The following is a 27,070-nucleotide window of genomic DNA, read 5'->3' on the forward strand; positions in this document are numbered from 1 at the left end:
ATGTTGAATAGTTTTTATTCTTGCCATTTCTGAATAAAACAAACGTACAATGATAAAACAAGAAATCATAGAGATAGAGACTATGGTATTCAGAGTCTATGCAATAGAAAATAGTGAAAACAAACATTGGAGTGCTCATTAACTGTACAAAGGGCCTCTATTGGACAAACAGCAATGAAAGAAGGAAAGGAGGGAGCGGGGAAAGAGGACACATGAGATCTTAAAGCTGCAGGATAAAGCAGTAAAACAGCACAGCAAATAACCAGATCAGAACCACAGTCAGCAACACAGTCAGGGGTCAAGCACTACAGAGCAGGACATACAGAGTCCACTAGGGGCAGTATTACAAAAAAGACAAGTAAGAAAAACTGTGATATACACTCTGAGAGTTAGAGGAAATTGTTTATTTGCTGACATACATTTGCTAATCTAAAAAATGTAGGCTTGGATAAGAGTGTAAAATTCTACTGACCGGTAAAGTGGCGTTGGGAGAAGAGGTGTTGTATGAAGTGAGTGTCTGAGAACAGAAGGTCATGGAGCTTATCCACGCTCATGCGAACAACTGTGTTGATATGCAATCGGCCGCTGAGGTCTGCACAGAAGGACTCAACCTCACCTGCAGAGAATGACAGTGTTAAAATAATCCTGGCTGCCTTTTACTTAACACATATTTTATTGGATAATGGTTTCAAATCTTTTTTGACACTTTTATTGATAGAACAATCAATGACAACATGATATGATGGGGAGAAGAAAGGAGGGACCGAATCGAGGTAATGACACAAACCACACACGAACTTGCATTAACATCACAGCTAAACTTTTTAAGAGGGTCTGTGCTGACTGCAAGGCCATGGCACTAATGAGCTTAAAGGAATGTTTCAGGTTCAATAAAAGTTAAGCTCAATCATCAGCATTTTAAGCACAATGTTGATTAAAAAAAACAAATTAATTAATAAAAATAAAATTCCCAAAAAACCTAACATCTGGAAACGATCCTTTAAAATGCCATGTTTCCATGTCGTGTCATAGGCTTTCTTCAGATCAAAGAAGACAGCTACAACATGCTCCTTTCTAATAAAAGCATCACAAATATAGCTTTCAAGACAAATAAGATAATCTGTAGTGCTTCTACCTTTCCTAAAACCACATTGGGCACTACTTATGTAAAGTTCAGATTCCAGTACCCAGACCAGGCGATCATTGACCATCCTCTCCATTGACAAAGCAGCTGGTTAAGGCTATAGGGCGATAATTTATGGGATCAATACGGTCTTTTCCTGGCTTTGGAATGTGTATTATTTCTGCTTCATGCCAAGCGTGTGGGATTTTTCCTTATATCCAGATGGAGTTGAAAATTCTAAGGAGCATTTTCAGAAAGAGGTGGGGTAGATTCTTTAAGAATTGATAGAATTGATTATCTGGTCCAACAGCATTGTTGTCTGATTTTTTTATAGGTCACTGTAGCTCTTCCGTGGAGAAGGGTTGGTTGTAATCAAAAGTAAAAAGTTAATCTTCTCTTTTTCTTGTTGAGCATGAAATAATCTAAAAGCTGGAAGACAGTTCTCAACAGATTAACTGTTTTTGAACGTTCTTGCTAAAATTGTTTTTAAATTTTAATACAAAAATAATTTTGCCGTTGTTTTTTTCTTTCATTACATGTATCAAGTTCCATATTTGGTTTGATGAAGAACTTGTTGTCAAGTTGGGAACAAATCTTCTCCAGCTTTCCTTTTTCAACTTGCTCGTGCTCTACTCATCTTGAGTTTGATAAGATTTTCAGTTGACGGGTATGTAAAGAAAATCCTTGCAGCTTTCTTCCTCTCTTTTATGGTTTCCTTACATGTATTATCAAACCATGGAAGTCACCTACATTTCATATTTAAAGACGTTTACTGTAATCGAGAGTTGGATGAGGGAAGGTCTTTATCTGTACTCCAGCAAATGTGCTGGCATCTAGTAAGTTTTCAGCCTTGGCCTTTTTACTGCACTCCACAAGAATTTGACCAGATCAAAGCTTTTTAACTTCTTTTACTGTACCTGCAATTCCTGCAATACCCTTCTGTATAGCAAAAGGGGAAAGCTTGCTGACTGGAAAGTCTGGAGCTACAGCTTCAATAATGATACATTTTGGCCAGTCATCATTATTCGGTTTAGGAGGCACATTTGTTTTCATTATTTTTTTTGTTTTTCGGTTTCATCATCTCTGCTCCCCATCCACCTTTGAACCCAAAAGAGAGGGATGCACAGCGCTGCGGATCTCCAGCACATTATGCATCAGGGATACAGTTATGATATACTCAAGCAAACTGAGCAACAAGTTGCTGCTGATATATATTATGCAATATATTTTTTACTATACCTGTTATTATTAATGTAATGTATGTCTTATAATTTTACAAAAACACCCATTAATTAATCTGTTAAAACTTGTGTATTATTTGAGCTGTAAAGTTGTTTAAATCATCGTTTTTATGGTTGTTTTAGGGTTAACAGCTTTATGTCATCATTGCAACAAAGTTGCCGAAACTTCACACAGAAGAGGTTAGTAAGGGATTTTATCAACAACAACAACAAAAAAAATCACCTTAACACGCATATTGTTTACGTTCTGTGGCTATACTATTGAAACAGTGTTTTACTATTTACGAATTGGCCACATTCACTTCCAGTAAGTGCCTTGCTGTAACCTCGAGTTTTGCTTTTTTTTAGAAAAGAAGGGAAGAGGAACATTTTTTATTTTTTCCTAATCAACATTGTCACAAATGCTGTCGATTGAGCTTAACTTGTATTGAACCCGGGATCTTTCTTTACATGGTTTAGTAAGTTTATCTTTAACACATTGTGAGACATTACTGTAGATTGTTCTGAAAAGAAAAGCACTCACTCTCTTCCTGAGTGTCTGATGAATTGCTGGAGTCAGTTGGGAGCTCCTCATCATTAGTCATATCCAATGAGGAGAGGTTTCCTAGGCTGTGCGGGACACTGGGAGGGGACTGAAGTGCCTGATTGGCTGATTCTGACTGGCTGTCCATTCCTTCCTCCATGATCTATAAAAGCAAATGATGGAAGAATAAAATGTAATCCCTAACTTAAGAGCAGATGAGGCAATCCTTTACGTTAAATTGCTACAAAGCGTTATGTACAAAAAATTAATGAATTCTACAATTCATCATAATTCTGTGATGGATATGAAACATTGATTAAATCAACAACCGGGGTGTAAATATGTGCTCTAGACAGCTATTGATTAAATTACCATTCTTTACTAAATGATGAGATGCATCATGAAATCTGGAATTTGGTCACAATTCAGTTCCATCCAATTCAATGCATTTTAAAAAAGACATTGGCAATTAATAATTGCAATTACACATGACAAAACGAGTAATAAAATATTTGAATGGAGGAAGTCAGCATGTTTTTCCAAATATGTACACAATACATTTGTGGAAATTAGGGATGCTTCGATATGAACATTTTGGCCAATATCAATTTTAAATTTTAAAAAAACTATAGACCGACACTGATATTTTGCCACTCACATCACTATTTTACTTAAGAATTATGCTTTGAAAATGTACAAAGAGGTACAAAAGCTTTTTTACTGTTCTAACAATAATTATGGATTAGATTAGATCTTTTGAACACGTGACATACCAACATTATAGAGCCACGATAAACATATATAAAAGATACAAAAAAGAACTAAATCTGATATCATGACAAATGCTCACACGTTTTTGTTTTGTGTTGTGTTGAACAAAAAGTGACATTACTGAGTTGAAAAGCAGTCTCCCGCTTCCACATTTCATTGAACCTGTTCCACATTTGTTGGGCAATTCCACTGAAATGTCAACCACATCATGGAAAAATGAAAAGATGTAACAAAAGAAACAAAACCCCCTGTAAAATTATGTAATATATTGGTATAATGGATCATGGATAATGCCTCTTGCTCATACCGCGCTGACTGAAGCACTGAACGCAGACAATATTTTAAAACATTGATTTTGAAGGTTTAGTAATTACGCAAGGCCATATTGCGATTTCAATCTTAATTCAGTCAATCATGCAGCATTAATGGATATCAAACCCATGTATCAGAAGTCAAATTCTGCTGGTTTCAAAGCGTTTTGGATGTTTCCCTCATCATGTACCCTCAGTGTTGGGGAGTAACGGAATACATTTAACGGGATTACGTATTTAAAATACTAAATATAAGTAACTGTATTCCACTACAGTTACAATTTAAATCATTGGTAATTAGAATACAGTTACATTCAAAAAGTAGTTTGATTACTGAAGAGATTACTTTGCATTTGTTTCATTTAATATTTGGTACTTTCAGATGGAAAATATTTATACATATAAATGACGTGATCCAAAGTGCATTTGAACAGCAGTGAAACACTTTCTTATGATGTGTTACATTCATACGAGCAGATAGAGAAGTAAGATTGAAGTAAGTTTGGAGCAGAAGAAATAGAAATAAACCTTGTGTAAATTGTCACCTTTATGCCAAGCTAAAATGCTATTTCTAGCAATTTTACATGCACATGTTACAAGGAACGATCATATTTTTTATATCAAGAAAATTCACATTGGATCATAATTAATTTTTTCTAATAAGACCTTTGATATTAGGGCAAAGATCGTATTCTTGATATTTTTTATTTTACAGCATGTAATCTGTAGTGGAATACATTTCAAAAGTAACCCTCCCAACCCTGTGTACCCTATAGCAAAGTGCTGATTTCACTACTGTCACGTCAGTTTATGCCACATTAATGTGAGAAAGAATCAAAATGAAATATTATGTGTTCTTAGGAGTGCCAACCCTTCATCATATTGTGGCTATGATTATTTTTTAATTGTGTATTAAAGTTTTTACAAAGCGTTTTACTAATTAATAATAAATAAACCATCGTTTTTTCACGTTGGCATATTTATGCTTCTAACCGATATGCCGATGGCTTTAATTTGCTCAACAATTGTTGCATTATCTAGTTCTGTTTGTACGACTTACAAAAGTTGACAGTATTTTAGAAGGACTGAAACATCTACACAACATTCTAAAAAGAAAAAAATATTGTTTTATTCTGACTGAAATCAAACTTTTAAAGTGCATGTAACCACACAACTTACACCCCTTTTTGCAATTTATTGACCCATTCCCTATACAAAAGTTCCAGTTTGTTGAGGCAGGTGACACTTACGGTTAAGGATGGGGTAGCTCCAGTGTGTATGGAGTGTGTGTTGGGGGGTAATGAGCTTTGGAAGATGGGTGGACTGGGCTCAGGTTCTACACTGGCCCGAGTAGACAACACTTCCACAGGCTGACAGGAAGAGGATGAGGAGGATGGTGGCGAAGATCCTGAAGCACAGGGAAGAATGGAGGCAGATGAAGGGGAGAGCAGCTCACGGGAGCCCCCGGCACTGAACCCAGATCCAGCAGGTCAGTGACGGAGACCGACTCCTCACACGGACTAGAGGAGAGAATCAAACATTAAATGTCTGTTAAATCATATGGGTCGTTGCATTTACTTGAGGGAAGTGCAAACATTTTTAAAATGACAACTGTTAATGTACAGGTACACTGTGTTGTTATTCTGTTTCATTATGTCAAAGGTACATTTAATAAGTAAATTTCATAAATTCCTCTCAGCGTGGACATACAGTAGGCCGTTCATAAGTCCAGTAGTAGGGGAGACGTAGTCATCATCCTCACTAGTGAGCCCCAGCTCTGTGCCATAACACTGGTGAACAATGTGCCACAGCTCCTTCGGCGATAGAGTCTGTAGAAGGGGAAAACAATAATCTTAGTGCTATATAAGCCTTGGTAAAGGTCACTTCCAGGCAAAAAATTGCTTTAACATAATTTTTGGGAGGTAACAGAGCTGATGACACAGCTTTTTAGACGTACAGGCATTCAATGACATACATTTTCCTGCTAATGCTACTAGCTTTTGAGCATTTATGAACTATCTTGCTAATGATAGATAGACACTGACTGTACAGACACTTAATGGTTCTGTTCCACAACTTCGTGAGCTGCCTCACTGTCTACTTCATACATTGGCAGCTACATTCTAAGGGGCCGTTCAAACCGAACACATTTTTGTGACCTCCTGCACTGTAAATTCTAGGTAAACATGCGTTACATCAGGGTTCCCCAATTAGTTTTCACCAAGGGCCAAACTCTGTCAACAATACAAAGTCAAGGGCCATGGCCCTCGATGTAATGACAAATGAGTGTTTGTGCTGCTGCTATTATTCTTATTACTATAGTTGTTATTATTAACAAAAAAGTCACGCATAAATAATCAGATTTTTTCTTAATTCCTTTTCTCAGTGTTAGTAGCCCGTTTTATTTATTCAAACAATTATGAACATTTTGTTTGTATACAAATAGACAAAACTACACAACTTTGCCTGCTGGAAAACAAAAAAAAAAACATTTAATGAACAATCCATGTGTGAATCAACTGTTCCTGCTCATCTCCAAACAGGATCTTCTCCCCCTTAAAATGCATCAACAACATGGAAAGATCATAATGAAACAGTTATGCCAAAATAGGGAAATAAATGCTTTAACAGCATTCAATATATGAATCTCTAACATCTGAAGGTGCCGGCATGAGCCTGGTATAAATGTTTGCAGAACAGCAACATCGCCACCTACTTTCCTACCAACTGACCAGTTTAAGCTTGAAGTACCACCTTCATGTTTTTCCAAATCACAGTCGACAAAGGGCAGTAAGCGCAGCTCCAGCTGTATAGGCAACACACATCTATATAAACAACAAACTGTCAGTTGTTCAAAGACAGCTGGATGAAACACAATACAATATAGGGGTCTTGTGATGCGTATTCAAAGTTTCAAACAAAACTTGACAACGCGCTGAAATCAGAGTTTATGAATAGAGATGCTGAAAATCAGTGAAATGCGACACAACCACTGTGTACATAGACCAAAGACAACAGTGCAAACAGAATGTAGGAACATACATTCGAAGTATATAGCTCGAAAAGATTGACAAACTCAACTGCAAAATGTATTGCTGTGAACTAGTCCAGTGATGGGCTTTTGTCCAACAACACAGAATAAACAATATTTTGAATTCTTAAGCCACTTTATATATTGTCTAATCAATGCTTAACTTGTCTGCCACAATAAAGTAATATATTTGAATTATCTCAATTACCTGCGCTATATTCTATTCGTGGTGCTTAGCCTTTTTAGTGCAATTTCATGTTCTGTGTGAACCCCTGAGGAGCATATTAACCAAAATGGAACATTATGACTGATTTGACACCTTTACATGGACAGCAACTTGTTAACGGTCACTCACGTGCAGTTGATTCCAATGGTGTTTGACTTTAGCATGTTGCTACTCACCCTTATGCCATTCAAGATGCGTGTGACTTTCTTTCTTTAGCAGAACACAAACAAAGATTTGTTTGCATTGTATGGACCTACAGAGCTGAGATATTCTTCTAAAAATCTTAATTTGTGTGCTGCAAAAGAAAGTCCTGCACATCTAAGATGGCATGAGAGTAAATGTTAAATGTTAAAGAGGTGTGCAAATTTGCAAAAACGATGTCAGACACTGTAATATGCTCTGGTCCCCTCCCTGCTCGACGTGGTGACGAGGTTTATAGTAGATTAGTGTCACTGAATGGCTGGATGTCTGAGTGGTGTCTGCAGAATAAAATAGGATTTATAGACAATTGGAAGAGTTTTTGGGGTAGACCTGACCTGCTAAAGAGAGACGGACTCCATCCCTCCAGGGAAGGTGCAGCTCTCCTCTCTAGTAATTTGGCTCATAGACTTAATGATATTAATTGACTAACTGGGGCCCAGGTCAGGAAGCAGACAAACTGGTTAATCCGAACGTCTGCTAGCTGCCATGAGGCGTCACACAGGTCACATAAACTACAACACATAGAGACAGTATCACCTAGATATCTCATAGAGACTGTGTCTGTTCCCGAACTACCAAACACAATACCCTCACTAAATCATTTAGAAAAAATTTGATTAAGGTCAAACTTGAACAAAACAAACAAATTAAAAATAAACATCATATAAAAATAGGGCTACTAAACATTAGATCTCTTGCTACCAAAGCACTAATTGTCAATGAAATGATTACAGATCATAGATTGGATGCGCTCTGTTTGACTGAAACCTGGCTTAAACCGGATGAATATATTAGTTTAAATGAATCTACTCCCCAGGTTATTGTTATAAACATGAGCCTCGTCTGAAGGGCCGAGGAGGAGGTGTTGCTACAATTTACAGTGACGTTTTTGGTGTTACTCAGAGGACAGGATATAAATGTAAGTCTTTTGAACTAATAATGCTTAATGTGACACCGTCAAATACAAATATAAATAAAAAATCTCTGTCGTCCTTTACCCTTGCTACAGTGTATAGATCACCCGGGCCTTATTCAGATTTCCTTAGTGAATTTTCAAATTTTCTATCAGATCTTGTAGTTACTGTAGATAGAGCCTTAATTGTTGGTGACTTCAACATTCACATAGATAATGAAAATGATACATTGGGATTAGCATTTATCGATATTCTCAACTCTCTCGAGTCAGACAAAATGTAACAGGACCAACTCATCGCCATAATCATACGCTAGATTTAATTCTTTCATATGGAGTTGATGTTGATAATATAGAAATTCTGCAGCAGAGCGATGACATCTCGGATCATTGCCTCGTCTCTTGTATGCTGCGATCAGCTACTGTTACTCAATCTACACCACGCTATCGTTTAGGTAGAACTATTCTTTCGACCACTAAAGATAGCTTCACTAATACTCTTCCAGATCTATCTCATATACTCAATAAACCGCAAAGCCCAGAAGAACTTGATGAAATAACAAAAATTTAAATGCAGTCTTCTCTAGCACCCTTGATGTTGTCAGCCCCACTTCGATTAAAAAAATAAAAAAATAAGCCCTGCACCATGGTACAATGATCACACTCATGCTCTCAAGAGAGCAGCTCGGAAAATGGAGCGCATGTGGAAAAATACAAAATTAGAAGTATTTCAGGGTGCATGGAAGGATAGTATCTGTAGCTACAAACACGCACTAAAAGCTGCCAGGTCAGCATATTTTAGTAAACTCATAGAAAATAACCACAACAATCCTAGATGTTTATTCAGTACTGTGGCTAAATTGGTTAGGAATAAAGCCTCAACCGAACCAGATATTACGTCACACCTCAAGAGTAATGACTTCATGAATTTCTTTACAGATAAAATTTAAATAATCAGAAATAAAATTGGAATTATGCAATCATCTGTCATAGCACCTCAGAAATCAGAGTCGACTAATTTCCCTCATGTGCATCTTCAATCCTTCAGCTATCATAGGTCATGAAGAGCTAACAAAACTTATCGAAACATCAAAAGCCACAACTTGTTTGTTAGATCCAATACCAACTAAGCTCTTAAAAGAGGTATCTCCTGTAATATCAGAACCTCTTCTTAATATCATTAACTCCTCGCTATGCTTAGGACATGTCCCAAGAAACTTTAAAATGGCAATTATCAAACCGCTAATTAAGAAGCCACAACTTGATTCTGGAGAACTTGCTAATTATAGACCGATTTCAAATCTCCCGTTTATGTCAAAAATACTAGAAAGGGTAGTATCCTCCCAAATATGTTCATTTCTACAGAAAAATAGTATATATGAAGAATTTCAATCTGGATTTAGGCCTCATCACAGTACAGAGACTGCACTTATCAGAGTTACAAATGACTTGCTCTTATCATCTGATCGTGGCAGCATTTCTCTTCTAGTGCTTTTAGATCTTAGTGCTGCATTCGACACGATAGATCACGACATTCTCTTGAATAGGCTGGAGAATTATGTTGGAATTTGTGGAGTGGCATTAGCATGGTTTAGGTCATATTTAGCAGACCATTACCACTTTGTCTATGTAAATGAGGAATTGTCAAACCAAACAAAAGTAAAATATGGAGTGCCACAGGGATCAGTTTTAGGGCCTCTGCTTTTCTCCATGTATATGCTTCCCTGGGAGATATTATCAGGAATCGTGGAATAAGTTTCCACTGCTATGCTGACGATACACAACTTTATATTTCTTCAAAACCTGATGAGATTTCACAATTATCAAAATTAACAGAGTGTATCAATGAAATAAAAGATTGGATGGCCAGAAATTTCCTTCTACTCAATTCTGACAAAACAGAGGTTCTAATTATTGGACCAAAAGCTCTAAAAATAAGCCACTAAAATATAATTTGACTCTAGATGGATGTACCGTTACATCATCTTCAACAGCAAAGAACTTAGGTGTTATATTTGATACAAATCTGTCCTTTGAAAATCAAATTACAAATGTTTGTAGAACAGCATTCTTCCACCTCAGAAATATTGCTAAATTAAGGCACATGCTCTCGGTTGCTGATGCCGAAAAACTAATTCATGCGTTCATGACCTCAAGACTAGATTATTGTAATGCATTACTGGGAGGATGTCCAGCAAGATCAATAAATAAACTTCAATTGGTTCAAAATGCAGCAGCCAGAGTGCTGGCGAGAACCAAGAAATATGATCATATTAGCCCCATTTTATCATCGCTACATTGGCTACCTGTTAAATTTCGTATTGATTTTAAAATTCTGTTATCTACGTACAAAGCTTTGAATGGTCTAGCTCCACAGTACTTAAGTGATCTTCTAACACGCTATATTCCAACACGTTCATTAAGATCGCAAAATTCTGGCCTATTAATAGTTCCTAGAATATCAAAATCCACAAAAGGAGGAAGATCCTTTTCATATTTGGCTCCTAAACTATGGAATAATCTCCCAAACACTGTTCGAGATGCAGACACACTCTCTCAGTTTAAGTCTAGACTAAAGACTCATCTATTTAGCCAGGCATACACCTAATTTATCCCACACTTAGGCTGCTTTAGTTGAGTCTGCGGAACTAGAAACATTGAGCATGATCTCAAACTCTGCAATAAATTGAATGGCATCTACGCTTACATCTTTTTATTTGTTTCCCTGTCTCAACCTCGGGACTCCTATCCTGAGGTCACCAGAACCGGCTGGATCCAGCACCATTCCTGCTTCATGTTGGACTCCACTGCTACATGTCGCTGAATGATGATGACTAAATGCGGTCGATTGATGGACTACGATCGTGAAATGGAATGCATAGACTAACTATTGCCCACAAAAGCCTTCGTCGGCCAATTGACAGGGACACTTGCATCTATGTGAACCTCTACAATTAATCTAGATGGACTTCAAAGACTTTGGTCATTAATCTTACAGTTCAAACACAATCGATTTTTACTCACTGACACCTTAACACTTAGTTTAATAATTTTAAAACATGATTTTACCTATACATAATTAATATTTACATTACATTCATAATGTTAGCCAGAGGGAACTGGCCCCCACAGTGAGTCTGGTTTCTCCCAAGGTTATTTTTCTCCATTAATCTACATCTTATGGAGTTTTGTGTTCCTTGCCACAGTCAGCCTACGGCTTGCTCACTGGGGTTATTAACTCTTTCCCGCCAGCGTTTTAAAAAAAAAAAAAAGTTGCCAGCCACCGCCAGGGTTTTTGACGATTTTCGCAAAAGTTTAATGGCCCATAGAATATTTAATTCCATGAATATATGAAGATGCTATATATCAAAATAAAGATCTGAGCCTCTGCTTTTAGGCAAATAAAAAACTATTTTATTTTATCTTCATTTGTTATTTTTAATGCCATTAAGGCATTAAAGGTAGGCTTTGTCAAAAACAACATTTCGGACAAAAAGCTGAGAAAAAGGCATTTCTATCTACATTTTGAGCTACATTCTCAAAACTCCACTTACGTTTAAGACGATCGCAGTCTGTTTCTTTGATCAAAGAGTTGCGTACTCTTTCAAAACATGCGTCGTGGTCTTTCTTACCGTATTCCACCTAAAACACGGATACCAGGAAAATTCCGTGTTTGGCGGAAGCTTTTTCATAAAACCCGGAAAATTCCGTGTTTGGAAGGGAAAGAGTTAATATAATTATCATTTAATTATTTTTAAACCATTAAAATCAAATTTTGTCTAAATTACACAATGATGATTAATCGACTTTATGGACGTTGCAGTTTTTGTCGTCTGTTAATGCTGATGTTCTGTGAAGCTGCTTTGAAACGATGTGTGTTGTGAAAGGCGCTATACAAATAAAATTTAATTGAATTGAATTGAATTAAATGACGAGAATTTTTGTATATTTTAAGTATATCTCTCTGTCTGTTTGCCGAGCTTGTAGAAATGCATTCTGGGAGTGCCTCATCATTAGAGGATCAATGCGATGTTGCCTTGGATTTGGGCCAATGTGCTGAATCTTATAAGAGCAACGTGATTTTGCTGGCTACTTTAATGCTGCCTAGGTAGTCAGCTCACTATAACTTTAAACAGAGCTTACAATATCAATAGCAGTAGCTTTATGATAGTAAATTTGTATTTATGACAGTGTTTAGTTATAACAGACAAACTTGCTGAAAGCGTAGCAGCAGCCATACATTTCAATTCATCTGTAGTCACCACCTGCATTGCATGCCAAGTGCTAATTATTATGGCCTGTGGCCAGGCGATGTTGGTCGCCTGCCATTTGAAAGTCTACACACCACTGACAAATACACAGCTCTGATACTGACAGGAGACTTTAGATGGTTATTTCTTTTACGGAGATAAAATGCATGTCAATATAACCCAGAAAATAAACTAGGAGTGGGATTCTCACCTTATCCATCAATGCATTTTGCCATAGTCTGAAGATCATCATGTAGCTGCGATCCCTCGCCCCAAATGATGTGAAGAAGTGCTGACAAATAAAAGATTAGGAACATTTCAATTCAAGGATGAGTATTAATTTGCAAGATAATTTAAAATGCAACAAAAGTCTGGAAATGCATTAAAGGAATAGTTCACCCAAAAATGTACATTCTCTCACAATTTACTCACTCTCTTGCCATCCTTGATGTGTGACTTTTTTCTTCTGCTGAACACAAATTAAGATTTTCAGAAGAATATCTCAGCTCTGTAGGTCCATTTAATGCAAATCAATGGTGGCCAGAACTTTAAAGCTCCAAAAAGCACATAAAGGTAGCATAAAAGTAATCAAAACAACTTCAGCGGTATAATCTATATCTTCAGAAACGATATGATAGGTGTGGGAGGGAAACAGATCAATATATACATGTTATTTTTTTTCTAAAAATCTCCACTTTCACACTCTTTTGATGATTCACATTCTTTGTGCAGCTCACCACCTACTAGTTGGGGATGGTCAAAGGTGGTGATTTATAGTAAAAAAGTTAACTTAACTATTGAGGGGTTTTTCACCAACGCCTATAATATGGCTTCTGAAGGTATTGATTTTAATCACGTGAGTCATATGAATTATTTTTATGCTGCCTTTAAGTGCTTTTTAGAGCTTTAATGTTCTAGCCACCATTCACTTGTATTGTATGCAAAATCTTCACTTGTTGTGTTCTGCAGAAGAAGGAAAGTCAAACACATCTGGGATGGAATGACTAAGTAAATGATGAATTTTCATTTTTGGGTGAACAATCCCTTTAATTTTAACATGGATATCCGATGTCTGCTTCGTGGTACCTTATCGTGTTCAGTGCTTATCTGGACGGCGTTAGGGATGAGCTTGGCCGTTTTCTCCTTGGTCAGACTTGTCACATCTTTCAGCAGTATGGTTATCTGGTGATACAAAGAAGAAGAGAGAATCTTGAGGATCTTACATTGACCTGAATGAAAGGAAGCGTTGTCAGTCTAAGTTAAAGAAACTTTATGGGTTCAATACACGTTACACTACAGACAACATTTGTGGAATACAGTTGACTACCACAGAAAATAATTTTGATTTGTGTCACAGTTTTTTTGGTGCTTTGACAAAACTACAAGTTTCACATGTCTCCTTTTATACCTATGAAGTGCCTTACTGTAACTGTGATCCAAGTATAAAAAAAATACAAACTTGGAGAGGAATTAAAATAATTTTATGTGGTAATCAACACTGCTATAAATGCTGTCGATAGGGTTTAACTTGTGTTGCAATCGGTACAGTCCATTAACGGCTCAAAGAAACACTGTACTCTGAAAAATGAGGGTTACCGTGGTCTCCCATCGGAATATATTACTGTAGAAGCAGAGCCAGTTTTCAGAAAGGTAGAGACGGCCCTGGAGCAGTATGTCTTTCTGCAGTGCACACGAGTAGTCTAGATTAAAAAAAGAAAAACAACCAAAGGCCATGTGATCATTTCACATATACATGAGCCACTGAGAACATAGCTGTGATCTAATCATTGTTCCTTTATGAAAACATTACTCATTTCACTTATGGGAGAGTGACACTCACCCACAATGAGACGCTCTGTATCAGGCAGCTTTTTAAAGAGTTTGCGGAAGTCTTCGTTCCTCTGTTTGTATGTGGGGCTCAGTACCTGTGCATCAGCGAGAGAGACGTGAGCAGGGGAAACCAGCACCATCAGCTTAAGCACAAAACACTGAGGCATGAACTACTGAAGACCTCAAGATACTTACATTATACCAGCTTTGCATTTTCTGGAATGGAGAGGAAAGAAGAGAGAGGATCTTGTTTATGAAAAGTATTGTGAATGTGATTTCATGTTGACAGACCAAATAGCAAACTGTGCATATGCTATTTAGGACCTGTTCAGTTATCTTTCAGAATGAAATCAAAGGAAATGAATGCAACACTTATAGCATTCTTCCTTCCTTCCTTATGTACTCAGAACAGGATATAACAGTCATTTAGTATTCAGTATGTTGGTGGAACACAGAGCTCTCAACACATCAGATATTTAGAGAAATGATCAGTGATGATGATGATACAAGCAAAGCTCATCAATAAGGATTTTTGTTTCTGCTGACCCGGTACATTTTTACTTGCCCTGCTAATGCTTTCACTGACTCGAATACAAAAATTATTTGTAATCAATGCATTTTTATAGTAAGAAAAATAATTCAATGTTTTATTAAATGTCAAGATTTCCTTAAGGTTTTTAACTACACTATAAAAATAATTATCTTAATTTTAACGAGAAAAAAAAGAAACTGGAATATTCCTGGTTCAATACAAGTTAAGCTCAATCAACAGAATTTGTGACATTATATTGATTACCACAACATTATTTAGACTCTTCCCTCCTTTAAAAAAAAAAGCAAAAATCAGGGTTACAGTGAGGACTTACAACTTACACTGGAAAATAATTGTTGTGAGGCACAAATGCTGAATTGAGTTTAACTTGTATTGAACCAGGAATATTCCTTTACTTGGTTTATTTGTAGTTACCTTTTCATGTACAATGAAAACTTAAAAGTGTTTTATTTAACAAGACAGTACATGTATTTTTACAGTAAAACTTTTTTTAAATGTTTTTTTTTCCAATAAATGAACAACTAACCTCGCACAGCTAAGTAATTTATAGGTGCATAGGACAAGAGTTGTAGCAAAGTCAATGAAATCGAAAAACTCCAGCACAATGGGAACTATCGATGTGGTAATTGTGCACAATGTAATAATAATTTTAAATCATCCTTTTTTTCATCCGTGTACTGGTAAAAGGTATTCAATAAACTCTGTAATCAACGGTTCCTCTACCCATGTTGTGTATTTGATTCATTGCCCTTGTAGCCTTGGATACGTGGGAAAAACATCACGTCAGTTAAAACAACGAATTAGTGAACATAAGAGTTCGATCAGGAGAAAAGACATAAATAATCCTGTCGCAGTTCATTTTGTTGAATTTAATCATGATGTCTCCTCTTTGCGTTTTTGTGGCATTGAGAGTGTTAAGATGCCACCAACAGGAGGCAACACTGAATTGGTTTTACAGAGACGTGATATTTATTGGATCTACACACTCCAAACCTTATCACCAATACTTAATGATGAAGCCAATAATTACATAGGTCCAGGTCAGGATGTGGCTTACCTTGGCATTGCGGGTGAAATGTCGAGCTGTGAGCGGGTAGGAGGAGGTAGAGGAGGAGGGGGTAGTAGGAAGAGGGCTGTCAGAACCCCCACCGCTTCTGTCTCTGCCCACCTCCCCTTCGCTGGATCTGTTTCCCAGAACGCGCCGGCGTAGGGAGGGCGAGTTACCGGGAGTGCTGCGTGGAGAGTTACTGGCTGTACTGCAGGCAGACGAAAGAAGATACAGACACTCAGGTCAGACAGTCATCTGGCATTTCAGAACACAGGTTTAACCGCCCTTAAAGGCAAGTGGGTCATGCACAAGGAAGTGACACAAAGGACAAGGCTTATCTGCTATTTACAAAACATTGTGTATTGATTACAACAAACTGTGGACAGTGGTTTACAACATATGGATGTTATTGGCCACAAAAATGTGCTAAAGCGTTCCAAAAATGAATGGTTTCTAATTGGGGTTAAAATTCAATTGAGAAATGTTCTGAGCTAAGGTCAAAGCCCAGAGCTGAAGACCCTATTTATATTAACAACAATCGTTTCCATAGTAGCATTCCGTTCCTGTTCCAGTTAAATAAAGGTGACAACATAGATAGGGGCTTCTGTCCACAAAGACTGAAGAGACATTTAAATGCCAAACATGACGCCTGTTAACCCAAAGGAGTGCCAATAGTAGCTTTAAAGGCTTGTGTATACTTTTTATACTTTTATTGGGTTTTTTTGTGCATTCCCGACCATGTTGCCTTTCATAGTATACTCTTTTGACCACAAGTGAATACGTACATCTTCGACGCATACACATCATGACTATTTTGTGATACTCTTTTAGTATCGCAGTCAACGGCATGAGCATGTGCCAATGAAAACTGTGCAAATGAGGACTGTCTGCGTGTCATGAAAATCTGGGCTGTGCGCAGACTGTGCTGATGACGAACTGCTGATTTACATCACACATACTGTGAGCAGAGCTATCAGCAATGCGGACAACCAAAGTATACTTTGTCCTGAAATGGGTCATAATCTTTTGACAGACAGTGCATTCATAAAGTATATAGACCCCTTAGTTTTTTCACAATTTGCTATGTTGCAGCCTTATGCTAAAATGATTCAAATTATTTGTTTTACATCACTCTACACTTCATACCCCATAGTGACAAAGAAAACAAATATTTTTGATAACTTTGCAAATGCATTAAATAGAAAAAACATGAAATATCACATAAGTATTGACCCTTTGCTATGACACCTGAAATTTAGCTCAGGTTCATCCCATTTCTCTGGATCATCTTTGAGATGTGTCTACACTTTGACTGGAGTCCACCTGTGGCAAACTCAATTGACTGCCAAATGAACAAATGTAAATGACTGGACATGATTTGGAAAAGCACACACCTGTCTTTATAAGGTCTCACATCTGAAAATGCATATCAGAGCAAAAATCAAGCCATTAGGTCAAAGGAACTGCCTGCAGAGTTCAGAGACAGGGTTGTGTCAAGGTACAGATCTGGGGAAGGCTACAAAATGCTTTTGGCTGCATTGAAGGTTCCCAAGATCACGGTGGCCACAATCAGGACTCTTCCTAGACTGGCCGTTCGGACAAACTGAGCAATCGGGGGAGAAAGGGCTTGCTAAGAGATGTGACCAAGAACCCAATGGTCACTCTTGTTGATCTCCAGAGATTATGTGTGGAGATGGGAGAAACTTGAGAAGGACAACCATCACTGCAACACTCAACCGATCTGGGCTTTATGGCAGAGTGGCAAGACGGAAACCTCTCCTCAGCGCAAGACACATGAAAGCCTGGTTGAAATTTGCACAAAAAAAAGCACCTAAAGGACTCTCAGACTGTAAGAAACAAGAATCTCTGGTCTGTTGAAACGAAGATGGAACTATTTGGCCTCAATTCCAGGTGTCATGTCTGAAGGAAACCAGACACTGATCATCACCAGCCCAATAACATCCCAACGGTGAAGCATGGTGGTGGTAGCATCATGCTGTGGAAGTGTATTTCACTGGCAGGGACTGGTCAGGGTTGAAGGAAAGCTGAACGCAGCAAAATACAGAGATATCTTAATGAAAACCTGGTCCAGACTCAAACTGGGCCGTTTGATTATTATAATGACACACTTGATGGCAGCATGTCTATTATCTTACATTTACACTTACAAGTCCCGACATTTTAATACAAATCCTTTTTTTTCTCTTCTGTTTACGTTCACTTCAGACATCACTCTCTGTGTTTACATGAATACCTCTCCAAGACGGGCATTTTGGTGGAATTTTGAAATTTATTTGACCGTTCAGGTGTGCATTAGTGTGAGCAATTTTGGAACACGTGCATGTTCAGCACACACATACACCGCCTGTCAATCAAACACGGTGCAGCTGTTATTAGATCGCTAGCGAATTATAAAATGATGTGCTCTGGATTAATTTCAATAGCCGGATAAGAATATGAAATATGAATATGAATATGAATATATAAGTGACACAGGCCTAGGCTATTACAAATATTGCTTGTCTGGTCAGGTAGGTAAAATTCTCTTTCACTTGCCCCTTCAAAAATCCATTTGACCCAGAGTTTTAGATATTATTTAGGAAAACAAGCCAAAAAAAGACTAATCACAAATGTATTTTTTTCCAGTGTATAATGGGCTAAAACTACACTTGTTCACCTTTATGTTCACTTTGATCCATTTTTATCTCACAAAAACAAACTTTCTCTTTTTAATAGAGCTGCGAAGATTCAATATCTTCCCCGGTCACTTCATGCAAATCATAGACGCTGTGCTGACCACAAATAGAACTGCCAGTTTCAGTTTATTTTCATAAACCATTTCCTTAATCTGTACTTTAATAAAGGATGCTTTAAAGATATAATGCCAGGGTGTTTCATTGTGAAATGGAATGCGGCACAATAACAGTTTTATCTCGATTATTTTGTTTTCATAATCATTGAAAGCCAAAACCATAATTAAAAATAAAATTTTATTAATCGCACAGCCCTAAGTCAATGGCAGGCACATGTGCCGACGACGCGTACAGATAAGGACTGCGAGTTGAGAGGATTTTCAATTTTGGGTGAACTATGCCTTTAATACTACATAACAATGCAAGCAAAACCATCAAAGTCAAGACAGGCTCAGTAGTGTATATTCTATCTAACTACCAGAAAGCGAATGCAGAATTTATAGAAATCATCTAATATAAATCACTGCATCTACAGTATTTACAGTGGCTCCAAAACATATTTGGACACAAAAGCCACACTTAAATATTTATGAATGTCTATGCTTTATCAAACAATATATCAAACCAATGTAATTTATTGTAAAGCAATAAAGTACAAATTACTTTTTAAGCAAACAATTTCACAAAAAGATGGTAGTTAGTTTTTAAAGTATGAAACAAAATATATTTTTATAATTTAATATGAAAACGTAGTCCAAAAAAATTATTTGTACACTTACTGGTTGTCAGACATTAGTGGAACATGTCCATAATTAATATGATGAACTACATTTGTGGTTCCTCTGCTCAGACACCTGTGTGAACTTGAGAGGAACTGACTTCAAACTTCCACTAAAAATGGCCTTTGTTTCAGTAAGTTAAAATTGAAGAAATAAAAAACGTATGAAAAGTTAAGTTAGATCTAAGAAAAGTTCTAGCATCATGCAAATACTGATCCACAGCCCCAAAATTTTAAAGCTCAAAAAAATAAAAAGAGAACATAAGGGAATATAAAAGTAATCCATAAGACTCCAGTGGTCAGAAGCAATATAATGGGTGTTGCTGAGAAACAGATAACCTTCACATTCTTCTTGTGTTTTAGGCAATTCATATTCTTATACCGTGCAGGGAGAAGAATTTCTAGCAAAACATTATGTTTCTCACCCACACCTATTACATCACTCCTGAAGATATGGATTTAACTTCTGGAGTCTAATGGATTACTTTTATGATGCCTTTACTGTATGTGCTTTTTGGAGCATCAAAAATGTGGCCCCTTTTCATTTGCATTGTAAGGACCTACAGAATTTAAATATTCTTCTAAAAATCCTAATTTGTGTTCCTCTGAATAAAGAAAGTCAAACACATATGGGATGGCATGGGGGTGAGTAAATGATGAGAGAATTTTCATTTTTGGGTGAACTATCCTGTAACAACACATGTGTATGTCTTGTAGCAATACTTTTGAAACAGTGAGTATTTAATGTTTACAGACTGGCCCCAATCATTTTCATCTTCATTTTAAGGAACTCACATTTATGCCTCTTTTTCTTTCTTTTTTTTAAAAGGAGGAACAAGTCTAAATTATGTCACAAATGCTTAAATTGTATTGAACCCAGAATATTCCTTTAATAGACACCATGGTGCTGTATGAGCATTTTCACAGATCATGTAATTTACTTCAAGTACCCAATGGCATTTCAAAGAATTCCATTGATTTACCATAATTTATGTAATAAGAAAAACATGGAACAAAACATGCCAAGTACTGACTTTTATTCTCCTCTGCTCATCTTGTTAAGTCCTTATCAAATCACATTCAGGATCTTACTGATTACTGTACTTCTTAATCTCTGACAACTTTGGCCTCTGCTCGGATGCCTGGCCCACGTTGTCTTGGTAACAAAGGGAAGGGGGACACACATTTCAGAGTCTCCAAGGAAACTTGACAGGATCACGAGAACACACCTCTCACAAGTTGGTCTAGTGGACTTCAAATGTGAATTGAGATAAAGCAACTAGCAACATTTCAACAAAAGTGAAACTCCCATTTAGGTCCTAGACGAGCATAGAGAACCAACCGGCTGAGTGAGTCTTTAATCGCCTTTATATATCAGCAGAAAAACAATCAACAAATCCGTCCTCGCGAGAGACGGAAAGAGCAGCAGAACAGCACGCGAGCTCAATAACATCCCACAAACAATAATAAAGACCGAAATTCAAAACTATTACTCCCAGTAGCATGCGAAACTGTACAACCGGAGAATATTTTTTTCCTCAAAAGAGCTTTTTACCAGTAAAACCTTTTACCAGACTCTTTTCCAGCAAAGTGTTAACAGTATGAATGGGTGGTCTTGTGCTGAAGCTAAAAATACTAATGTCGCGAGCTTCCGTTACTAACATCGACACCACGTCAACCGATGCAAATTTGCAATAAAAATGCATATTACATTTAAACAACGTCAACGTAGGATGAAGGCAGTATTTCCGTGTAGAAAGTAAAACTAAAGCAGCCGTAATTCTAATCCTCAGAGCTGAACGTGCATCGGTGCACAACGGGGCTAATCAAAGACAGAATGTCGATGGTAGGGTAACTGCATGCGTCTAAACGCCTACCAACCTTCTACTGCACTGTCAAGCAAGAACAACTGATGAAAGTGAACAGTTTAAACATGTATATGATCATTTTAGAACACAGTATTGGTATGCATTAAAGAAAACAACTAACGCGTGTGCTACTTACTCGAACATGTCATTGGGTTTTCCTCAATTCACGTTAATTGTACAATAGCCTCTCGATACGGCACTCGCCAGACGTTACATTGAGATTAACTAGCCTGAACGCATTGGAGACACAGCGTCCTCTGTTTATTCGCGGCTCGTGTTATTCCAACTGAACGCAATCGTGCAACATCCCCATCCCAAGCGAGGTACCAGACCTCGGCTGTTCCTCCAAAATGCAATGACCACCATGAGCGCTCCGGCTATCCTAAAGCAACCTACACAGAGGGGGAGGAGAAAAGAGGATGTACTGTGTGTGGAGGGAATCAACACCGTTTGAGACTGTGGCCCTCTCTTGACAACTGCACACCATTGCCAAACCATAGGGGATTATCCTTAAGCGTTTTCATGAAAGCACTTGTGTCAATAAAACTGTTGAAATGTTGCACTGATGGCCTTAAAAAAAAAGGACACACTGAGTTAACAAGGGCACAATATCATGTAAATTTGAGAGATCACTACTAGAGGTCTGGGAAAACTGATCAGTAGCCCTATCGGTCCAATTGGTTTCTTTGATCATTGTTCCATCCTCAAACTCTGTAGTATAGAAATGGTAGAGTGCATAATAATCCTCAGAGGCCAGGCAGTCTCCATAATCTGTTTTCCTGGGAGAATCTGCCGTAATCTAAGTATAAAGGGGTGCGGGGAAGCGAAGACAGTTGCAAAACCAATGCATACAAATATGCACACTCAAAAAATCCAATCCAGCCCTGGCTAAACTTTAATGGCACAATTGAACTATTTTAACCTTTGCATCAGCACCAGACAATGCACACAATCTTTGATCAGAATAAATAAAGACAATTACTTAAATCGTGAGGTCAGACCAAACTGGGAGCAAGTCATCAACATGCTGTAAATCATCTGTCAGACTAAGGAAACAATGACGATCAATGTCACTCTACCTTTCTATTCTGAGGCTTTACTGGAATTGCTCAAACACAAACACTTTGCCTGTGCAATAATCCAGTAGGATTGAAGGTTTGAAGCTCAAAGCTTTCAATCTATCTCTGCAATCCCATGTATCTGAACGGAGCTTAGACTGTACCGTGATCTATGAGGGTGAAATGCAGCTGCAATGTACCTCACCAACTTTGTGTGGAACATATGGCACAAGTACATCATGGTCAGAAAGGCCAAAGCAGCCCAAAGAGGCTTAGACAAATGTATTCTTCAGACTTAAGAAGCTACCCAAGTAAACAGACTGAACTTCACACAAGGAAAGCAAAATCAAGCTGTATGCTTTTTCACAGAGGTTTGAATAGATTTAAAGGGGGAGTCCACCCAAATAAAAAATGTCATTATTTACACACTCATTTTATTCCAAATCTGTATGACTTTCTCATAAAACGAGATATTAGTCAGAATGTTAGGGACTGACAGCCTCAGTCACCATTCCTTTTCATTGCATATTTTTTCCTCCATACAATGAAAGTGAATGGTGACTGAGGCTGTAATGCTGCCTGACATTTCATTTTGAGGAAGTAAATGAAGACAGAATGTACATTTTTGGATGAAATATCCCTTTAATTTATTTTTTTTATTGCATAAGTATTTGTATTGCATTTATGCATTGTTTGCAATTTTTGGTTCAAAATGATAGTGGAAAAATCCCAACCTTGGCCTGTTTCTTGTTTGATGTCATGCAAACTTGCATGTCAGGAACTCGCTTTGATTTTGTACCGATAGCACATCCTACAGATGTAGGTCAATTCTGCAGTCAGTGAAAACAATCCTACATGCAAGAGAGCAATTAACAGGCCTCTTCAATTTCAGATTAACACAGATCTGTTTATAAATAAAACCACTGTGGATTTTCAAGTAAGGATCAACAGATTATACATGATTGTGTAGGGTTTCTTCAAATATAAAAGTGATTTATACTGTAATAAGGGTGACAACTGATAGCAATAAAAAAAAAAAAATTATTGTTTTAGTTCTTAGACTAGCAAGGAATGTGTTCAGTGTCACTGACTAATAGTAAGGATTAAAGTTATAGTAAACAAATAAATAACTAAACGCTAGCTAAACAATATCAAGATCCTTGTAAAATAGATCACACAGCTCCAATTTAAAGTGAGTTTCCGAAATGCATTGCAGGCTGAGCAGCAATACAAAAGGAACTAGGTAAGTGAAACCGGCTGGTAGATGAGAAGGACAAGGGCACAGCTGTTCACGTTGTGTGCATAAAACACCTTACGCTCACCGAGCTAGTCTTTCCACTGGCTGGCATTGCTCACTGCAGCATCCAAACAGAGGCATCTGATTGGACTGCAGTGACATCACCAGAAAAGGTGGACACTCCCACTGGATAATAGTGATGTCATGTTTGCGAGAGCCAGACAGCTCAGAAACAGCTCCGCCTCCATCTCTCAATTGCCAAGATCACTCGGCCTCAGTGGTCTTTTTTTTCTGTCACTCTGTTATGTTTCTTTTTATTCAATGAGAGAGAATCAATAATCCTTCCCTGTCTTGATTAGTGATTTGACACTGTCTGTTTAATGTAATCCCTTAAATATTAGCCTTTTAGCTAGACAAAATCTGAATAATTACAACTAGCAAGTTAAGCACTGTGTTTATATGTATGGAATAGAGGTCTGCACGGGCCTTAAAATGAAACCCATGCTCAACCCTTACCAGAGACCATGAGGCCCATCCATACATGGCCTGAACAATATAGTCAGATTTTAAGCCTGAACCCGACCCAAGCAAGTACTTCTCCTTGCAAGTACTGAAACAGTAAACATACAAAGTTTTAACAAGGCACAGCAGCCTCGTAGTACACTAGAGTAGAAGGGGGGAAAGCATTGCTTTACCGTTCATGCGCTGAAACTTCACCTGGTGTAGAACAATCTGGAATAATATGAAACAATGCAACAGTCCCCTCTATGCAGCCTGAACTTGTTCAGAATGTTGAATTTTATTTACACTATATTATATAAACACTAATTATATTTCATAATATTGATTATATTTATTATTATTTTTGTAAGATATATTTATGTATATGTAAATATAATAAAACAACTGTATTAATTTTATGAATTATAGTTTGTATTTTTGGGATTTTATGTCACACAAAAAGACTAACTTTATTATTATACTATTATGAATTATAGTTAGGATTGTTGTGATATATATATATAAAACTTAAACTGTGCAAATAGTGACATGACACATGTACTCCAAAGCAATGACGAGAAATCAAGCTGTATTCTATAATCACACAAAAGACAACATAACTGCAAAAAACATTATGAATTATAGATTGTATATTTATCTTGTGTGCTTTTATTATAAAAGTATACTGTGTATATATGTACTGATAAAAGCACAAGACAAATATACTAAATATAATTCATAATAATAATAATAATAATAATAATAATATATTGTAGTTAGTATTTTGTCCAATTTTAAGAAAAGGCCTAGTTGATGAGAGAGGTCAACGGAAAATGGCCAGACTGGTTCGAGCTGACGGAAAGGCTACGGTAACTCAAGATAACCATTCTGTATAATTGTAGTGAGCAGAATAGCATCTCAGAATGCACAACATGTCAAACCTCGAGGCGGATCGGCTACAACAGTAGAAGACCATGTGGGGTTCCACTTCTGACAGCCAATAACAGAAATCGGAGGCTGAGGCGAGGGAAAACGACACAATCTTCTAACGAGCACACAATCATTTTGGGTAAAATAGTCAGATTTGTATCATATATTTGTTTTTTGATTTTCAGTACTGAATGGCTTAGAAGTACATTTATAATCTACATTTCTCTTGCTTCATCCGCAATCTTGGATTTATTTTTCCACCAAGCTCATCACGGTGAATTTGCACTATGCAACTTAATTTATGAAAAAAGAAACCTATAACACAACTGACAGAAATCTAAATAGTCTTAAATCTAAACCACCCACCCATCTTCAACCGCATATACGAAGTCAGGTCGCGGGGGCAGCCGCTCCAGCAGGGGGCCCCAAACTTCCCTATCCCAAGCCACATTAACCAGCTCTGACTGGGGGCCCCCTAGGCGTTCCCAGGCCAGTGTGGAGATGTAATCTCTCCGGCAGCAGGTCAGTGTGTGCCAGCAGGCGCCCAGGGGGCATCCTTACCAGATGCCCAAACCACCTCAACTGGCTCCTTTCGATGCAAAGGAGCAGCGGCTCTACTCTGAGCTCCTCACGGATGACTGAGCTCCTCACCCCATCTCTAAGAGAGAAGCCCGCCACCCTTCAGAGGAAACCTATTTCGGCCAAAATCGAATTTAAACCAATGATATTGTTATTCAGCACGAGTCCTTATACCAGTAACACTTCCTTCCTATCCAGATCTGTTTCTAATTTCAGAATTGCTTCTCAATCAGCTCCTCCTGTTCTCATTAGGTATGTGTGTGTATGGATCTGATGTCCCTCTGAATATCTAGATTGCATGAACTTAAATGTTTTTTTTTTTTTTTAAAAGCACAGTAAGGGTATGATGCTGGCTGGCCAAATGGAGGCAAGCTGCTGGCATACACTGACCTGCTGCCGTCACAGTCTGAGTCCTTGTTGAGAAAGCTACGGAAAGACCAGCGAGACCGTCTGGTTAGAGAGGAGCTCCTTGAGCATGAGCGGGATGGGGGTAAGAGAAGAAAAGGTGGGCTGCCCAGCTCTTCCTCTTCTACACTGGAGAAAATTGGAGATGGATGTAAAGGACTTTGACTTCTATCCCTCATCTCTTTTCCTTTATCCCAATGGTTCTTCGATTTGTCTTCTTGCTGCACCTTGCCTCTCCTCCTCTCCCGGGTTCGGCTGCGTGAGCGGTACCGGTGTCGCCGGGGGCTTGGGGGGCAGGACCACGACTCCGTATCGGAAGATGGAGGGAGAACATTCAAAGTTGGAATGGAAATGGGCTCAGCCATGGTGATCTCAGGAGATGGTGTCACAGACATCATCAGCAAACCTTTGTATATTACTTAAACCTTTTTACCGTTTTTGCATCAAGATAAACAATCTGAGGCTGGCAGTTTTGTTGAAGAAGCCCAAGAAAGCGGTTTCTTCATGTGCAATCATTCATTGCAAAGCACCAGATATTTCCAACTCAGTGGTTTAATTTAAGTCTAGATCTGGTCTGGAAATTCCACTATACACCAAAGTAAATAATCCATTGTGCATGGAAAGCTTTGGATCCACTACAACCTGCTGTCCTGAAGACAAATGTCAGCAGTCCAGGTTCCTTCACAGTGGTACAGTGTAAATACAGTGTAAACCTGTGGGACAATCACAAAATTCTAATATGCAAAAAAAGAGTGTTGCCATCTCTTGTGTAGATCATTTTTCAGTAAAGTTTTTCCAGAAAAAACAAATAAACTAAATTGAACGACACAAAAAGATGATTTTGCTTCCATCCAACATTGCTTGATGCCAGTCCATCTTCTTCTGGATTCTCTGCTGCTATAAAAGGCTTCCTTCAAAAGAGTATCTTCTTTCACTGTCACAAGCACAGCTTACATTGCCTCATCATAGATATTTGCACATCAGGCAAGATAAGGTCATG

General features: G+C 37.7%; 1 protein-coding gene across 1 annotated transcript in view; it reads right to left on the reverse strand.

Annotated features, from left to right (window-relative positions):
• Window positions 1-27,070, reverse strand: part of LOC127657685 (protein Aster-A-like) — a 44,397-nt gene that overhangs the window by 12,325 nt on the left and 5,002 nt on the right. The window contains 13 exon segments of the mRNA XM_052146529.1: window positions 473-616; window positions 2,888-3,050; window positions 5,220-5,413; window positions 5,416-5,489; window positions 5,680-5,798; window positions 12,802-12,882; window positions 13,677-13,772; window positions 14,187-14,290; window positions 14,431-14,515; window positions 14,616-14,636; window positions 16,031-16,229; window positions 26,056-26,488; window positions 26,713-26,783. Of these exon segments, the coding sequence (XP_052002489.1) occupies window positions 473-616; window positions 2,888-3,050; window positions 5,220-5,413; window positions 5,416-5,489; window positions 5,680-5,798; window positions 12,802-12,882; window positions 13,677-13,772; window positions 14,187-14,290; window positions 14,431-14,515; window positions 14,616-14,636; window positions 16,031-16,229; window positions 26,056-26,488; window positions 26,713-26,783 (1,784 nt within the window).

This window comes from Xyrauchen texanus, chromosome 17 (assembly GCF_025860055.1).
Source record: "Xyrauchen texanus isolate HMW12.3.18 chromosome 17, RBS_HiC_50CHRs, whole genome shotgun sequence".
NCBI classification, from domain to species: Eukaryota; Metazoa; Chordata; class Actinopteri; order Cypriniformes; family Catostomidae; genus Xyrauchen; species Xyrauchen texanus.